General features: G+C 40.8%; 1 protein-coding gene across 5 annotated transcripts in view; it reads right to left on the bottom strand.

Annotated features, from left to right (window-relative positions):
• The window catches only part of PAPLN (papilin, proteoglycan like sulfated glycoprotein), a 56870-nt gene extending 39378 nt beyond the window's left edge, over positions 1 to 17492 (bottom strand). For 3 of the 5 annotated variants that reach the window (XM_017808796.1, XM_017808804.1, XM_017808819.1), the window contains exons 1-2: positions 13628 to 13971; positions 1420 to 1482 (exon numbers count right to left, since the gene is read on the bottom strand). In XM_017808796.1, the coding sequence (XP_017664285.1) occupies positions 1420 to 1482; positions 13628 to 13636 (72 nt within the window). In that variant the 5' untranslated portion in view covers positions 13637 to 13971. Of the gene's footprint in view, positions 1 to 1419; positions 1483 to 13627; positions 13973 to 17173 lie in introns of those variants that run through there. The other 2 variants (XM_017808791.1, XR_001873827.1) reach the window with 2 other exon arrangements.
• Between the last annotated feature and the right edge of the window lie 404 nt (positions 17493 to 17896).

Here is a 17896-nt window from a genome sequence, read left to right as displayed (position 1 = left end):
CACCCTCCGCTTCCCTTCCTTTCTCTAACCATTTGCATTTATAGCAGCAGAGCTACCACTCCTCTTCTGCAGCAGTTAGATGAGTGCTCTGCTTTTTCAGAGCTGTCCCAGCTGCGGGTGTTCAGGCCTCTCCACCACTCTTTGGGTGCTTAGCGTGATCTAGCACAGAATTGAGTTGCCATTGCTACAATCAGTCCTGCCAGCTCCACCCTGCGCAAGCCGACCATCTCTTGCTATGGTTCAGCCTGCTTGCATTACATCTGGTAAGGAACGGCCCATATCAAACAAATGCCACTTCTCTCTTCCTTACTAGAAACAAAATGGAGAATTGCCACAGCAGAGTGCCTCAGGGCTGATGGATCTTCTTCTTTCCTCATGATTTGGACAGATCCAGCATGTCAAGGAAACTGAAGTTTAGTGATGACTAAGCAAAACCTTCTCCCTTCATTCAGCAAGGTTTCAAGAATGCTACTGATGGCATGCAGGGATAGAGTCTAATGCTACAGAGAAATGTAAGCCTTCACAGTTGCAGCGTGTTTCAGTCATACCCCTTCCCAAAAATCACCAGGTTGGAGATAAGCAGGTGAAGAGATGAACAGAATAAAATGTATTCCATTCTGGTTCTTTAAACATACCGTATGGTCTTCTACTAGATCTTAGATAGAAAGAGCTCATTTAAGCATATTTCCATCTGTAAGACAGAACATATGACAACTAACAAACTCTGCCTGATTTCTGGTCTCTCATCCCTGATCTTCAAAGGTGGCCTAGAAAGCAAAACACTTATTCCAAGTGATAATTGCATCTTTTTTTTCCCCTCCCATCTCTGCTCCTTTACACCTAACAAACATATAACTTCTTCCTTTGCTAACACTTCCACTCTACTCAGCAGGCCATCTTTTACCTTCGATGTCCAACTCACTAATAAAGTTGGACTTAAACTCAGAGAAACTGTTCTCAGAAAGATCCTATGTCTCTCTCAGAAAGGAAGAGGGATCCCGGTTCTTAACAGCTGTATTCTTTTTCTGATAATATCAAATTGGCATAACATAAAGATTACCTCTCCCAGTAAAGCTAAATCACATGGCTGAGAATTCTAAGATCAAAGAAAAGAGTAAATGAGCTAACCAAAAATTCATTCTCTTTACTTCAAGTGACAATTCTTTCTAGCTTTGAAGCAGGAGACAGCAATTACTGCTTTGCAGATAACATCCTTAGAGACAAACGGACTACCAGAATTCTGTTATTTAATCGCCACGTTAGATTTTTTATGATGTACCACAGCAGGACTGAGGACTTAAACCCATTGGCTCTTTCAGAAAATACTTTCTACGAAACACTTGAGTTACAAATGCTGACAGTTCTTAAGAGAAGTATCTTTCATATCTTGTGACAGTGCATAGAAGAGCATTTACTTACTGAAAATACAGAAGGTGGCACTACTGTTAGCATGAGCAGAAGGAACAAGTTCTTCATCTCCGCCTGTGGGAACAGAAAGATTACTGATCAGAATTGCTTGCTTCTTTGCTGCTTGTTTGGTGGAAGAACTACAATACCACACACTAAAAACGGAGGAGGAACTAAAATGAAGGTGAGAGAAGAAAAGCAGTTTTATCACTACACTCCCTGGATAGATGAAGGCAACTGCAAAGACTGAAATTACCCTGTACAGAAAGTCGGAATGTAATTACTGACTGTAAATATTTCCCTGAACTTTCCTCTGATATTATGAGAACATCATCCCCAGGCACAGTGGAAGGTGCATGCTGTTGCATGTCTGCCATCCCACCCGTTTACATATACACATGATAAAATACTTGAAGATTGCAATGACTTCCACCAACCCAAGGTAAGAAATTCCACAGTTAACATTTCTGTACCCTGTAGTCATCTTGCGCGGACTGGTGAAGCTTCATGTCTGTCTTTGTGTGGTCTCACTTGTTTAAAATCCTACAGTTCATCACGGACAGCTATAGCTACACTCAACAATGAGTAGTTATATCCCTTCTGCAGAGCTAGAAGGGAGATCAGGTCACACAGATTGGTATGGCAGCATACAACAGTTCCTAAATTTGGGGCATTGTGCATGTTTGTGACCACAATACCTCATTGGTACATTGCCTGCTGCTACTTAATCCTTCCTCTTTTGAGTTGTAGCCCACAACAACCACCACTCACCAGCATTCACAGCTGTGACCATGGACACTTCAGCCACTAGAGACCGACTTTCTCATGATCATTTCCTCATGACCTCATGACAAGTTGATTAATCCCAGAAAAAACAAGGAGATAGACTTGATATTCCTAGTATAGTTTTATCTAGTTTGGGCTTCTTTCTAACTTGGGAAAGGAAAGGTAAAAGGACAGAAGGATAAATTTTCCTTTCTCTATGCATGAAAGAATCAAGGAAGAAATGCTTATCTCATCAGTCCTTGTAACAACATCTGTTTTAATATTAAAACTTCACATATAGCTCCGTTAGCCTAGCCTATTAAATCCAGCTAAAATACAGAACATGCATCACTATTAACAGTGATAACGTTTATATAAAATCACTGTTGCATGAGAATATCAAATCAGAACCAAGAAATACTCAAAATGAAACCTACTTGATCTAGTATTCACGCATTTCACATTATTTTGTCATGGGCAACCATTTTTCTCCTAATCCTAGGTCTCACTGAATCACAGCTCATTACGACTCTCCAAGTCCATATATATCATGGATTTTGACATTTCCAACATTACCTGTTCTGGGGATAAAAAAGCATGTTCTTAAATGTTTTTCCCTTTCATATGTAAAGGCTAATAACTTCTGAAAAATCCAGTTGCACCAAATTCTGTGTGCAAAATAGCCATGAACAGGGAAAACGTAACTGGAAAAACAAGCGTCTCTCCCTAACTACTGCATGCCAAACATAAGATTCATAAGAAAATGGAGCTATAGGAGCTTTTCATATGAATAGACTTTCATTAATTTTGTATTAGTCATTCTTAAGAAACTGAGGGAAGTCTATGTACACCCTATTACCCACACATGCTACTACTACTCTTCCCGTTCAGATCAAGGAAGAAATAACCCAGATATACCTCCACAAGAGGTCAAGTACACTCTCTGTTACTTGTGTACAACCAAAACATAGGCTAGACCTTTGTCAAAACCCTATCCAACTGCAAATCTTTTCCCAGTGGAAGGACAGGCAAGAGGAGACCCTTTTACTACAAGTTCCATGCACACAAACACTAAAGCTGTCCTGAAGTAGTTCACACCACTAGCAAAGGTCACTGTGAAAGCAGCCTCTTCCTTGAATCATCTTGGTATCAGAGGTAAGTATTTGAGATCACCTCCTCTTCCTACTACTCAGGGGGAAAAAAAAATCTCTTCTCCATCATTCCTCTCTCATATATTCCATTCCAGGCACCACTCTGGGTTTTCGGAGATGGCCTTGAAAATCAAATGCTTGTTCTGCTGCTAATGCCCACTCAGCCCTTTCTAACATCTGAGCCAAGAAGCAGACAGGAAGCTGGGACCAAACCACGTGAGGCTCCTGGAGCAGAGGCTAGAGGAGTGGCTCACCAGTGTTCCCACTCCCCAAGCAATTAGTATTTTGGATGATTTTAGTCAGATAGGATAAAAAGAGTCTCTGAGGAGACAACTAGAGTCAGAACCCAATGTATGGGGCAATCCCAGGCATCAAAGCAGCAAGAGGTTACAGCCCTGGTGCTTGCTTGTATTTTTGTGTCATTGCACTTGTATGGTAATTGCTATCATATGTCTCAAATTTGGCATTAAAAAGTTTAGACCATCCAGCCCTAATAAATTAGTCAACAGATTCCAGGAAGGATTGTCAGAAGGAAGAACAGGGCTGTCTGTATCCTATTAAATCTCTCATTGCAAAACAAATCTTGTATTTGATTATGTGAGCTTCAATAAACTTGTTATTTTAAAAGCTTCCTCAGATATAGAATTCAGCATTTATCCCTTTCACCTTAGTTTCAACCACAACAGATGGAACTGGGGAATCTGTCCAAAAGCTTAAAAAAACCCTCAAGTTCTGTTTCTGGATTTAATGGCTCTAACTCCTTGTAAAACCTGGGGTACAGCAGCATATGTTTATTCTGATTGTTTGCCATTCTTCTCACTGAAGGCTGAGTACGCAGGGGAAGGAATGAAAATGACAGTGTCTTGCAGTGCTTTCACTTGTAACAACAGCAGCTGCTGTTCCCTGTGCCTCCTGCCCTTCTCCAATTTTCTTCAACCCTTCCCAGCTCCCTTTTCTCACTGTGTGCTAGAACAGCATCTCCACCCCTCCTCCACCCAGAAACAGCAGCAGGGCCTGAAGGGAAATGGTGACTCCATGTGTAAGATATGGAACAGCTGCTGAAAAGCTCACAGAGGGATTCCTGCCATAGTACTAAAATATGAAGTTATCTCAGGGAGAGGATTTACAAGACAAGAATAAGTTCACAACAACTAAGGAACCACCAGAATCTTCAACCAGAACTAGATGTGTATGCAGCTGAAAGCTCTGCCCCATACACCAGAAAAGATTCAAATTGTCTGTCTTACCACAATCTGGCATTAACTGCTCAGGTTAGATGAATAAAAAGGTTGAAGTGGTGACTAGTCCCAGCCATCTGTAACCTTGGTCAAAAGGAATCTGCTTTGTAGTTCAGCTCTGGACTGTTTTCTTTAAGAGATGCTGACCCAAGCTCCTCCAAACACTGGGGAAGTTCAAACTTAAATCTAATTTTAACAGCTCAGGAACCTTACTTCTATTCCAAAACAGGTGGGTGAGAGGGCTATGGAGGAGATGACTGCAATTTTGTAACTCTGGACAGAACACAAGAACTCCACTACAACTGGAAACTGAGGTAAGTACCCTTATTTCAGGGCTTAACACTGAACCCACTTAGGAAAGAATCTTTTGCCTTAACAAATAGAAATTCTAGAAAAGACAGGCAGACTTGGAGACTTCTCTACAGTGGAGCCAGCAGTAAACTGCTGTAAAACTATTTTATTTAGTTAGAAACTCTTATCCAGGCCCAGGCAGGCTTAGCAAGATCAATCAAATCTTCATTAAAACCAGGAGTATGTTTCAGAATCAAGGACAGTTTTAATGACTCCTATATTTACTTTATGTGTGTAAATCTCACCTTCCAATACACAAATAAGATTGCTTACTTAAAGTTGGCCACTTTTCCAAATAACCTCTTAACATCCATGTTCCTAGGGAAACAAGACCTATTTTGCCTGTATATATATGTAAAAATAATACTGAATCACCTAGGTAATTTTAGGGTCTCAAAAGCAATAAAATTACATTTTGAGGGAAAAGATACTAGGCCAGGATGAAGAGAAGTGTTGGACTTTTAATCCATTTAGATGACAACTTTTTCTTTTCAATAGGAAGGAAATTCAGACTCGAAAGAAATGTTATGAATAATTCAGCCTTGCATAAACAAGAACCTAAGCTGTTTGGGCACTACAGAATCAGATCATAAAGTCAGAATAAAACAGGTTTCACAAGTTCCACTGCTCACAGATTTATCAGTTTTTCTCTATTCTTTTGGAAAATAATTGGATAGTCGGTGTTACATGGTTCTTCTCTGTTTAGCACATAAGACAGACCAGTCTTCTTTGGCCTGTGAGCCACATTTCTAAATCATCTTTGGCCAAAGATACATATCACATATGTGGTCCAGGGACTGCTCTAGGAGTGGTTCATAGGCAGAAGATAAAAAGACCCCTTCAGGGTTCCCTAGACAAGACTTATCCGGACATGCAGGTAAGTGGCAAAGCCATCCAGTATTACTGACTTTGGCAGGTATTTATAGCTCATTTTATCTCCCAGATGGGAATTTGAATTACCCCACATGGATCTGTTATTCCCATCTGAGGTAGCCCTGACACAAAAGCTGTCTTTGCATGGCTTGTGAGGTACAGATTGACCACTGCAGCAATAAATCTTTGCCTGTTGCAATATCAACAGAGTATAGCACATCCAGCACTAAAGCAGAAGTTGCCCCAGTGATCCCACTACTCACACCTTTTCAGAATTCTCTCACCTTTCCTCCACTCCCCTTTAACACACGAGATCTCATTTTGATGTTTTATGTTTAGAGGTTTGGTTGACAGTGGTGGGAAGTCAGAAAGGATGATATGTTGCCCAGTTATTCACTGACATGAATTTTTTTAGTCATTGACTCAGAGCAAAGTATTTGAGCTTTCAGACTCACTACATTTCCTGAAGACATTATGATTTTTGCTTTGCTCTAAAAATCTTCCAGGATATCTTGGTTCCAGCTTGCTTTTGTTTGCTTGACAACTGAGAAGGACCTTTAAGTTTTTGCTGGAAGAATTAGAAAAGGGAAAATAAACATATACTGCAAGAAGGTAAGATGAAGGTGGGGAGAGAAAGGGGTTCCATGGAGCAGGGATGAAGGATAGAGAAAAACTTCCACTTACTTAACCTGTGTGCTGAGTTGGGAGAGCATGAGGACCGCATCACACAGCCCAGAGGAACCAGGATACCAATCATCACTTTAGGCAGAGGATATCACATTCAAGATACTTCTTAATACACCTGTTTTCTTCCCCAACTACAGTAAGCCATCCTTTTTTTTAAAAAAATTCCCAAAGAAAATCCTGGGCCTGGTGTCCTTTGGCTTAGGGCAGATAAGTCAATTAACGTGCATGTGCCCATTAAAGCAGGAGGATGCTGAATTTCCTTTGCCTTGACCATGTGATGAGCCACAGTCATAGAGAGCTGTTTGTAAACAAAGCAAGGGATAAATGTTTATAAATGAGTTTAAATAAAGACTGTTTGAAAGGGCTTATTGGAAATGGAGACAAAATCAAAATAAAACAACACAAGTTGTCCGAGTAAAAGTTTTACAGCCATATCTTTACCACTGGTACCCAGATTTAGTAATTCATTCTAAATACATGCTAGGAACTGAAGAATCCTCATCAAGAAAGCAAACCCACTGAGATATACTTTCAGCTGTGTTATGCATATTATGAAAGATAAATTTTCAGCTGGAATAACTTTAAAATTCACCTTGTTAAATTAAAAAAAAAATTACAAAAACTTACTAACAAGCACAGCAGCTGGAGGAGTAGTAGTAACATAGAAGAATATTCTACCCTGCTCTATCAATAGCCTTTCAACTAAGCCTTCAGCCTGATTCCTAACAGGCACATGAATCTGCACCAGGCCATTGCTTCATGTGGCTGACACAGACTGTGTTTTTACAGAGGACTTCTACAGCAATGTCAAGGTCAGCAACACCTGGGGAAGCTATAGCAGCCTCTGACATAGAGTTTTAATCTGAATACTGAAATCACGCAGAACAGTAGTTGAAAAATCATCAGGCTCAAGAGGAAGATCGACACACAGAGGTTCTAGTAAGGCCTCACACAATACCCTATTAGTGAGTGTGGAAGAAGCAGACCTACTTTTTCCCCCACTCTCCAAAATCTACAATGAAGCATCTAAGGCTTAAGTCAGTGAAGCAGCATCTTCCAAGTAAATCTGTTCACTATGCCAGCTCTTTACAGGAGCTAATACAGTATTTCATAAGGGCAATTTTCTGTCTACCTATTAATATCAGCTGAGAGTCAATTTTATGCAACTAGCCTCCCACTATTAGGTTTGCAGCAAGAGATTTATTATAAGGAGTAAAGATAGGATTCCGCCTTCTATTTTGGTAGTCTCACAGTGCTTAGCTGTTAATTAAATCTGGGAGCATGTAGGGATAATGACAAACACACACAGACTAATTTAGACACTGCAACAAGAAGCCACACACTGCCTATGGAAAATACATGAAAAGGATATAGTCTCCCAAATACTAGCATAATTGAAGAGGAATGGCTAACAGTCTTTTACATCTACTACTGTCTTGTCACAGCTTAAGCTTCATTTTTATGAAATATTTAGCCTGACCAGAAATATCACCTGACACTGAGCACTGCTGCTGTTTTTAAATCATAGAATGGATTGGGTTGGAAAGGGCCTTAAAGATCATCTAGTTCAACCTTCCTGTTATGGGCAGGGACAGCTTCTGCTAGACCAGGTTGTTCAAAGCCCCATCTAACTTGGCCTTGAACACCTCCAGGAATGGGGCATCCACAACTTCTCTGGGCAACCTGTTCCAGTGCCTCACCACTTTCTGAGTAAAGAATCTCCTCCTAATATCTAATCTAAATCTCCCCTCTTTTACTCTAGAACCATTGTCCCTTGTCTTATCAGTACCCACCCATACAAAAAGTCACTCTCCATTTCTTTTCCAAGGCCCCTTTAAATACCAGCAGGCAGCAATGAGGTCTCCTCACAGCCTTCTCTTCTCAGACTGAAAAACCTCAGCTCTCTCACCCTGTCTTCATAGCAGATGTGCTCCAGCCCTCTGATAGTCTTTGAGGCCTTCCTCTGGACTTGTTCCAGCAGGTCCACATACATTTCTTATGCTGAGAACCCCAGACCTATATGCAGCACTCTAAGTGGGGTCTCACAAGGGCAGAGCAGAGGGAGAGACACCCATCCTGCAACCTGCTGGCCACGCTGCTTTTGATGCAGCCCAGGATACAGTTGGTCTTCTGGGCTGCAAGGACACATTGCTGGTTCATGTCCAGCTCTTCATCCACAAGAACTCCCCAGTCCTTCTCTGCAGGGCTGCTCCCAATGCATCCACCTGAGTCTGTGCTCAGGTCTGGGATTGCCCCAACCCAGGTGCAGGACCTTACACATGGACATGGTGAACTTGGTGACGTTTCCATGGGCCCACTTCTCAAGCCTGTCCAGGCCCCTCTGGATGATATTCTGTCCTTCTGTTGTGTCAACTGCACTGCTCAGCTTTGTGTCACCTGCAAACTTGCTGAGGGTGCACTTGATCTCACTGTCTATGCCATTGATAAAGATATTAAAGAGCACCGGTCCCAAGACAGAGCTTTGAGGACACCACTTGTCCCCAGCTTCCACTTGGACATAGAGCCATTGACCACAGCTCTATGGCTGCATCCACCATCCAATGCCTTATTCACAGAATAGTCCACCCTTCAAGTCCACCCTTCAAATCCACCTCTCTCCAATTTGGAGATAAGGGTGTTGTGTGGGACTGTGTCAAAAGCCTTACAGAATTCTATGTAGATGACGTTGGTTGGTCTTCCCTTGTCAACTGCTGCAGTCACTCCATCACAGAAGGGCACCAGACTGGTCAGATATGATTTGCCTTAGTGAAGCCATGCTGGCCTGTCTTGGATCATCTCCTTTTCTTGTATGCATCTTAACATTGCTTCCATGATCTTCCGAGGCACAGAGGGGAGGCTCACAAGCCTTCAGTTTTCTGTGTCTTCCTGCATCCTCTTTTTAGAAATAGGAGCAACGTTTCCCTTTTTCAAATCACTGGGGAGTTTGCCAAACTGCCATGACTTTTCAAGTATCATGGAGAGTGGCTTGGCAACCACATCAGCCTGGGATGCATCTGCTCAGGCACCACAGACTTGTGCCTATTTAGTTTCATCAGGTAGGTATCAAATCTGCTCTTCGCTTACAGTGGGAGGGACTTCACTCTCTAACACCTGGGCAAGCATGTTAGCCAGCTGAGACTAATCCCTTACAGTTCAAATTTTGAAGTACTCTTTAGGAAAAAAAAGGATTTTAATGCTAGAAAATTGCTTCAAATTTTATTTAACTTGATTCTGTCCTAATATAAATAAGGCTACTTCTGTGCTATGCAATGGGTTACAAAACAAGCGTTACCTCAAGCTGAGATTTCAAAACAATGCAAATTTTTTCTGCCTCTCTTTGCAAGATCTACATCTGTTCACTGAGAGGATATTAGTGCTACATTCAACAGTATGCTTGTAGTATATATACATAGGGAACACCCGTATAATAATTTAAATAAATTTGCTTGGGGACTAATAATAGACAGGAAAATATGAGAGTATTTACCCTGAACCTCATGTGGGTTTTGATTGCTGCTGCCTCTACATTTCTGGAACCTAAGTTACTTTTTTAAAGTTAACTCAGTTTTATATATATATGTGTGTGTGTGTGTGTACGTAAACATGTCAAACACACCACACTTGTACAGGTACATCTCTTCCCTAAGGAATCACTCTTACTGTTACTGTGATGCAGACATAGCTTCAGTGGCATGAACCAGGAATTTCCCCAGAGAAGTCTGTGGGTTTGCTTACATTACTGTGCAAGGGAGAGATGACTAACATGAGATGAACTAAAAGAAACAGAAATGAAAAAAAAACCCGCAACCTAAACCAGAACTTTAGACTAACAAACTTAGGAGGCAGAATGTGTGCTAGTGGAATTAGGGCTGCTGTCTCCAAGAACACTGGCTCTAGCATCTTTCATCTGTCACTAAAAATTAACTTCATAAAAAATGATCCTAGGAGGGTGCGATCACACTGCACTGCCTGGAGAGCTCCCAAAGGAAGCACATGCTCAGTGGTGTGATCACAGCAAAATGACAACAGTCTGATCTAAAAATAAATTGGTTCTTTGCTCTGAAGCTGGTTTCTCCCACAGAAACCAGAATCCAATTACTGCTCTAAGGGCTAGGCAGAGAAACAAACAATCTGTGGATGGCACTTGTTTTCTATACATCATGTCTGCATGCCAAGAAGGTGAGCTTTCCGGTGTGAGGAAGCCTAAACAAGTGATTTGATCATAGACTATGCATATGAGTAGAAATCCACTCAAATACTTTAATATAAAAGTTTCTTCTCAAACATGTAGCAACCATTATTATTCATTCTCCAAGACAGGACTGGACCACAACAAATCACAGTTCAGATCCAAGAGTGCTAATAGATGAGACAGAAACTGTATCCAGCAGAGTATAATTTTGAGAGAAATAAGTTCTTTTGACAAGTCCATCATATTTGGGCATAAGTGCAAATGACTGTACTGAATCTGAGCAATCCTCTCTCACTGCCTAGGCTCAGCAGCTGTGCTAGGTGCACTGAGAGATTTACATCACTTTTGTATAATCCTTCCCACAGACCTAAGAGCAAAGCAATCTATTTCCTCCGGAGTTTACTGAGCGCCAATATGTCACTGGGAAAACACTTCCCCTTTCATTCAGCTAATGATGAACCTATAACACTAATTGTGAGGACTACTATAATTGCATCCTGTGTATTCTAGGTGCTGTTCTCATACAAAACAGCAGCTCCCATTCTCTTATAAAAGAGGTATTTTTTTTCTGTGTATTATTAGTCATTAGGTACATACATGAACTAATAAAATGCTTAATATTTTATTAACAGTTAAAGTCTTCCCTGAACAAAGAGAAAGTCTTCTGGTGCCTAAGCCCTACCTGTTCTGAGGCACAGAACAGTATTTTGTCTTCTTTACATTACATTCAGAAGAAGGGGCCCACAACCAAGATCAGAGGGTTTTTTCCTCCAAGTTTCCTATTTTAACAGAGCAAATAGAGTAAAAATTTGTTCCTTTAACTCAAACTCAAGTACTACCAAGAAAACCAGTTACAGCAACGTAACTCCTTTCCTGTTTCCTAAACTCTTTTAGCAAGTCAGGGCACAGCCATTCCCACAGACTCCAAGTGAATCTTGGTGCCTAATTTCAGAGGCAATTAATCCCCGAAGCAATTAGATCAGGTGAGATCTACCAGCATTCTCTTTTACCAAGCTGGTAAGTAGCTGAATCTGAAAGAGAGCCCATCCCAAAGCCAAAGCTAAATTATCTGCATCAGAAGTTACTACATGTACTGAAGAGCAATGTTTAAGATCATCTGTTCTCTATATCATAGTGGTTGCTACTTTCCCTTAACATCGAGAGAATTTTGTTTAATACTTAATATTCTTTTTAACGTATATACATAGAGAGACCAGCAAACAAAGCTCTACATCTTTGCTTGAAAATCACCTAAAATCATTAATCGAACATCTTGTATCAAATGCTACATTCAGAGTGGACTATTTATTAGTAAACAGATTTGGAATATGCAAATGCTACAAAGACACTATCCCAATCCCAGCACTTCTGCAATGCTATCAAGCACTTACATTCATGGAGTGAAATATTTTAAAAAACACTGTGAGGTGTCAGGACACTTCACAGTATACGAGAACCTAAAAATAGGCCAGAAAAAGAAGTCTCAATTATCTCACTCTGAACAGAAAAAAAAAGAGAAAAACTTTCAGAGATAGCAAACTGGCTCTTTTTAATTTTTTTTCATTTTATTAATAATTTCATTCACTGTCACAAACAAGTATTAGTTTAAGTTAGTGCCATAACAAAGACATGTAATCTTATGTGCCCTTGTTCCCCACCACAAACACCTCCCTTCGCTCCCTGTAACAGCAGAGCATTTGTCCTGGAAGTCCAGAATGAGGTTGTCCAATACACACGTGGCTGTATAGCACATTGGCTCATCCCCACACTGCACCTCAGAAAGAATGGCTTTTCATGGCTGCTCTATCTATAGAGACTGGGATTAAAGAGTGTGGTACACCTCTAAGAAGCCAGGGTAAAAACATATAAACTGCAAGCCAGGTTACAGAGAAGCTTTGGAAGGGCCTCATAAGTACGATGCAGAAGGGATAAACCAAACAAATGTTGTGAAGACACTTTCTAAATTAATAAGTAAAGGTGTTTACAAACCCTCTTTAAGGTCTCTACAGACAGACCTAAAGAAACATACCATCTCACTAAGCTCCTGAACTAACAGTAGTTATTCCTAGTCCTAGGGACTTCATTCAAAGCCAACACTACCTTCATCAAAGCTTTGAAACTCAGTTTTAAATTAACTGCTCCTCTGACCACCCACAAGGAACATCAGTACACCAGGTAAATCTGCTGCCATTCCACACTGCTACCAGCCCATTACCACATCCATGCCAGGACAGGCCTCACACATCAGACTTTCTCAGGGATGGAAGATCTAGTCCAGAAAATCTCCCTTTCACAAACAGGTCTGTTGGCTCTGACAGCATTGTTTGGCTGGGCCTCCCACACAGATCCTGTCTCACGTGGCTGAAAGCAACACCAGACTGATCCGGAGACACTCCCTCCCCTCAGCACCTGCTGGCACATGAACAGAAGCAGCTGAGACTCCAGGGGCAATAGTGAGGGGGTACAAGAGTCTTAGAACCTTAGGCAGGCTTTTATTCCTACGTGCAAAAATTACATTTCTCCAGTCAATACCCCTGCTACATTTGTCTTGCATTCTGCATCTTTTTTAACAGAGCATGTATATGTCTGATGCCAGTGGGCTCGACCAGCATCCTATCAAACGGGTACCTTCCCCTTCCACCTCCCTGCTCCACCCAGCCACAACATCAGGAACAGCAGGTTTGATTATATTAAGTCTCAGTGTGATTAACTGTGTGTGAAAGGGATTAATGTTCACCAAATACATAGAGTATCTTCTTCCCTCCCTTCTGGGAAATAAAATTTTGCAGTCATAAGGGCTTTGGTCTCTCCTCTCCCCTGTACACTTTTAACTGAAAGGAAAAAAAATAGTGGGAAATAAAAAATAGTTTAAAGAGCACAAACAGCACTGAAAAGACTAATAGAGAACAGATATCCAGGTAGAGGGATCAGGAAAGAGCCCAGAACACAGAGTCAACTCTTACCTTCTGCATGTGCCTGTGAAAGGTGAGCACAAAAATTGGAGATACGTGCACCACTCTGCAGCCAAGCTTCAAAAACCAGTTTCCTATAGTTCTTGTTCAAACAGTGGCACTTCAGTACTCTTCTCTTCAGCTTCTGTTTGGTTACTAATCCTTACTGCACAGGAAAAGGAGAGTTGTATTTCATTTAACCCGTTCAGCCTCTCAGTTTCTTCACAAGAGTTTTCACTTTTGCTTTGGAAGGCCAGAGTCGTAAGCATGCACGCAGGCACGCCTGCTTTGGAATTGTTTCTAGCTTCTGTAGTCTGTGTGTGAGCACGCAAATGATCTCTAAACTGTGCCTAAAGTTGTTCAAGGGGCGGAGCACTTTGTAAACTAGTTTCATTTTAGCTGTAGGCAGCATATCAAAAGAGAGACAGCCATCCATGGATCCATTTGGTATTCTTTTTCAGTAAGTTCCTAACTCTGCAAAAAAAAATTAACTTCATATTTACTTTAAAATTATGGCCTGAATCACAGTTCACAGATATGCTTTTGACAAAAGAAAGTTTGAACTTAAATACAATTCACAGCTAGATTTGTGTGTAGGCAAAGTCAAGCAGATTCCTAAGGTCTGAAAATAGCAGCACTTTAGATATGGATCGGAATTTAAACAAAGATGATAGCAGCACAGGTTTCTCTATTTTTTCCTCTAACAAATGCCATGCAATTCAGTAACTCTCTGAAAATTCCCGTGAAGGAACAATTTAAGAAGATAAAAACTGCTAAATGAAAAGGAATCTAGTTGGACGCATTACAAGATAAAACTTGTGTTATTAACCATGAGGGTACTGGAGAAATCATTGCATAACAACTTAGGTGTTGCTGTTGTTTTATTTTGCAAGAGATAATTCTGTCCCCTCCCCCCCTTGATTTTGTCCTCTGCTTAGTACAAACCAAATAAATAATGAAATACAGAGACCACAGATCTAGAAAAATAGATTCTGGTCCAGCAATTACAATAGCTACTAGCATTTCAACCCTATATAATATTTTTTTGACTGAGGTCTCCAAGATTATGAGAATAGCTTTAAAGTCTTAAGTTTGGGTTGATCTTTCATATTTGCCTTCCAGTTTTAGAGTTTTTTTCATCAGTAGTTCATTTGTAACCATGAGAAACAGAACCTTGCTTTCAAAAGGAAAGATGAAGCTTCTACCTTCAGGTAACTCCACACGTTGGGTCTTCCAAGGAAGATATTAATGTGCAATGAAATTTCCAGAACTGACATCACTACTGTCTTCTTGGCCACCCTACTGCTTTAGATGATAAAAAGAGACAATATCCTTGGCAACTGTTGACAAGCCTAGATGCGCACAGTTCCAAATGGAAAAGAAAGTTTCTAACAGCCTCATAAACGTATCAGGTGACACAGAAGCAATTTTATTCCAGGGCTACAGCTCTTTTCATCCCTGCTGTTCAATCCCTGTCTGGAAGCTAGCTGCAAAAGGTACAAATCCTGCTGTTACACATCCCACAGGGGACAGAGTTCAAATAAAAGTCACATCTTTTCCACAAGCAAAAGCAATCCTGTACTTTCCTGTCAAAGCTAAATCTGCCACAATAAACAAGGATAAGCCCTAACAGGAAACCCAACACAAAACATCAACACCTCCACATAGCAGCAAGGGAATTCCAAAAGATTGAAAGACACAGTGCACCCCAGAACATCTAGTGGTAGTGCAGATACGTGGCTACTTATGTAATCCTTGCCAGGAGAGACAACGATTGGACATTGGAAATGCCTTAAGTAAGAATATAGAAATTATTGTCCTGCCCCTTTAGATTCAAATTTTCTTTTAAGAAAAATAAATCTGGGCCTTGGGCCAAGCTGTGGCTCCTCCTTTTCCACCAGAAAGAAGTTACATCAGCACATCCTTTTTTTTTATCCACCTGTACTCTCAACTGGCCACTGGCTAATGTCATCCTGCCAGCTGTCACTTTATATCCTAAGCTTCATGATATTTGATCAAACCACAACCTGACCTCCTGGCCTTCTATGAATAAACCAAACTTTCAGATCAGTTTAAAGCTTTTAGCCAGTACCATTGGCAAGAAAAGGCTTGAAATCATCCCAAAGGTTCAAAATCTAGAAGACAAAAATCCCCACAACTTCAGATGAGGTTATAAATGCGCAATTATTAAAATGTCTCTTATGGCAGCAGGACCTTCAATGAATGATTTTTTGAAATATAAAATTTAGGACTGTTCCTGTAGTTCTTGTGTTCTTGTTGATAGTTTAAACTACAAGGGAATTCAGAGACGGGGAAAATATGACTGCCCGTGTTGGAATCTAGACAGCATACATCCAAAAAACAGCTTTGCCTGCTGCATTGAAGAAGTTATTGTGTAAACACATCTGGAGTAATTTTTAACCCCATAGAGACTTAATAGATAAGCTCCTCAGATGCTGAAATGAAAAACAGACGTGACCAGACTTTTACCACAACTAAGCAACATGAAACATTGATTAAACTCCTTTTATTAAACAAAGAAAAGAAAAATATGCTCATACTTCCTGGTTGCAGCAGAGATGTGACAAAATCAGAACCTGTTAGTACAGGATTTGGACTCGAGGCCAGTTCTTACCAGGAAAAAGACAAGGCAAATATGAAGTTAACCTTTGCCCTGTGTTCCACAGAAAGTTTGGCGCATGTACCTTTTCTCTGTGAGAAAGGACAAGATCCCTGCGTTGAAATAGTTTTCAACACTTCCCATTTAGTGAAAGCAAGATAACCCACTGATTCAAGACCATTCTCATCTCTTCATAAGACATTGATGGGTCATTATGGAGTCAATACAGTCAGGACCAGAGGAATTCGCCTCTTGCTACTAGTTCTATCCAGTGGTTAGCCTGGAGGCAATGGCATCTGGGTGTCACAGATGTGACTAAGGAGGAACAGTTGAGGTGAATCCATACTGAATTGATACGAACACGATATCCCTTCTAACCGCATCAGTGAAGTGCTTTTGGCAAGAAGCAACCTCTACAGGAGCTGTGGCACTGGGATTTCAACAGTTAGATGGTCAGAGGTCAGTAGTAAGGCTTCTGCTTTCTCTTTTGTTATACTCCAGAAGTACTTTTCTTGGGAACAAACCACCAGGATTCCTTACTGCCAGAGGCTTTTTCCAAAGACTGTCTAAAGATTTGCATGCTTTACTGGATGCAGCTCCAGTCTAACTAGTTATGGCTGTCTAATACTTACAGCATTGTAGAGAGGTGACCTAAACTAGATGTCAGATGCCCACCAAGATGCTCTATCACCCCTCATCCTCAACACAACAGAGGAAGAAAAATGGGTGGAAAAACTTGCCAAACATGATAAAAACAGGAAGATTACTCACCAGTTACTGTCATGGGCAAAACAGATTTGACTGCAGGGGCATTAATTACTGAGAAATAAAAAACCAAAACACTCCTCCTTCTTCCTAGGGAGGAATTTAACTCCTGACTTTCCTACCTCCTCTCCTCTCTCTGCAAGCAGCAACCAAGAAATTCAGACAACACTCACAAAGCCTCCAGAAGAAGAGCTGGTCTCTGTAGCTTTAGCATTCACTCAGGGAAGAATCTGCGTTCAGTTTGGTTTCAAAATCTGGACCTCCAAGGACACTTCTGTGACCAGGAAACAATGGCACAGAGTCACATTACAAACTGCTGTTCTTGATCGCTCACTTCGTCATTTAGCCAAAGAGCAAGGATCTGGGCTGTTTTGATTATGGTGGGGTCACATGCTTAAAAATAGGATGTTTACCTTGCTTTGTTTTCAGAACAATATCCAGTTTTTTAGACAAGTGCAGTGGCCTAATCAAGGGAAATGTACAGCCATTTACATACTTTAGCCTACTACCTGAGGCATTTTATTCAGGGGATATGCTCAAATATTTCTGAGCATAGGATAATACTGAACAGTAATCTGACGTCCCAGGTAAGTGTGTTGATGGCTGAATGAGGAAGTAAAGAAATAAGGGTCTCTGGGATGTCAAACCAAGTCTACTGCTACTGGGGACATTTCAGCATGTCACTCATTCCATCAACTGCACAAGGGTCTGAAAATAGCAGGCTTTGGCTTACTCTGCAAAGAATTAATCTTTTGATATACTGGTTTTTTTCTTATTATTTTTTAAAGAAATGACAGTAAAGTAAAATTTGATTCAACCTGAACTGAACTTTTTTCAAACTTGCGTAGTGCACCAATAACTTCATTCTTCCCACACTCACTCTCACCATTGCAGGG

The sequence above is a fragment of the Lepidothrix coronata genome, unplaced genomic scaffold, assembly GCF_001604755.1.
Source record: "Lepidothrix coronata isolate B3197 unplaced genomic scaffold, Lepidothrix_coronata-1.0 Scaffold1, whole genome shotgun sequence".
In the NCBI taxonomy this organism is placed as follows: Eukaryota; Metazoa; Chordata; class Aves; order Passeriformes; family Pipridae; genus Lepidothrix; species Lepidothrix coronata.
The sequence above is the reverse complement of the archived record's forward strand: the minus strand, read 5'-3'. Positions and strand labels throughout refer to the sequence as shown.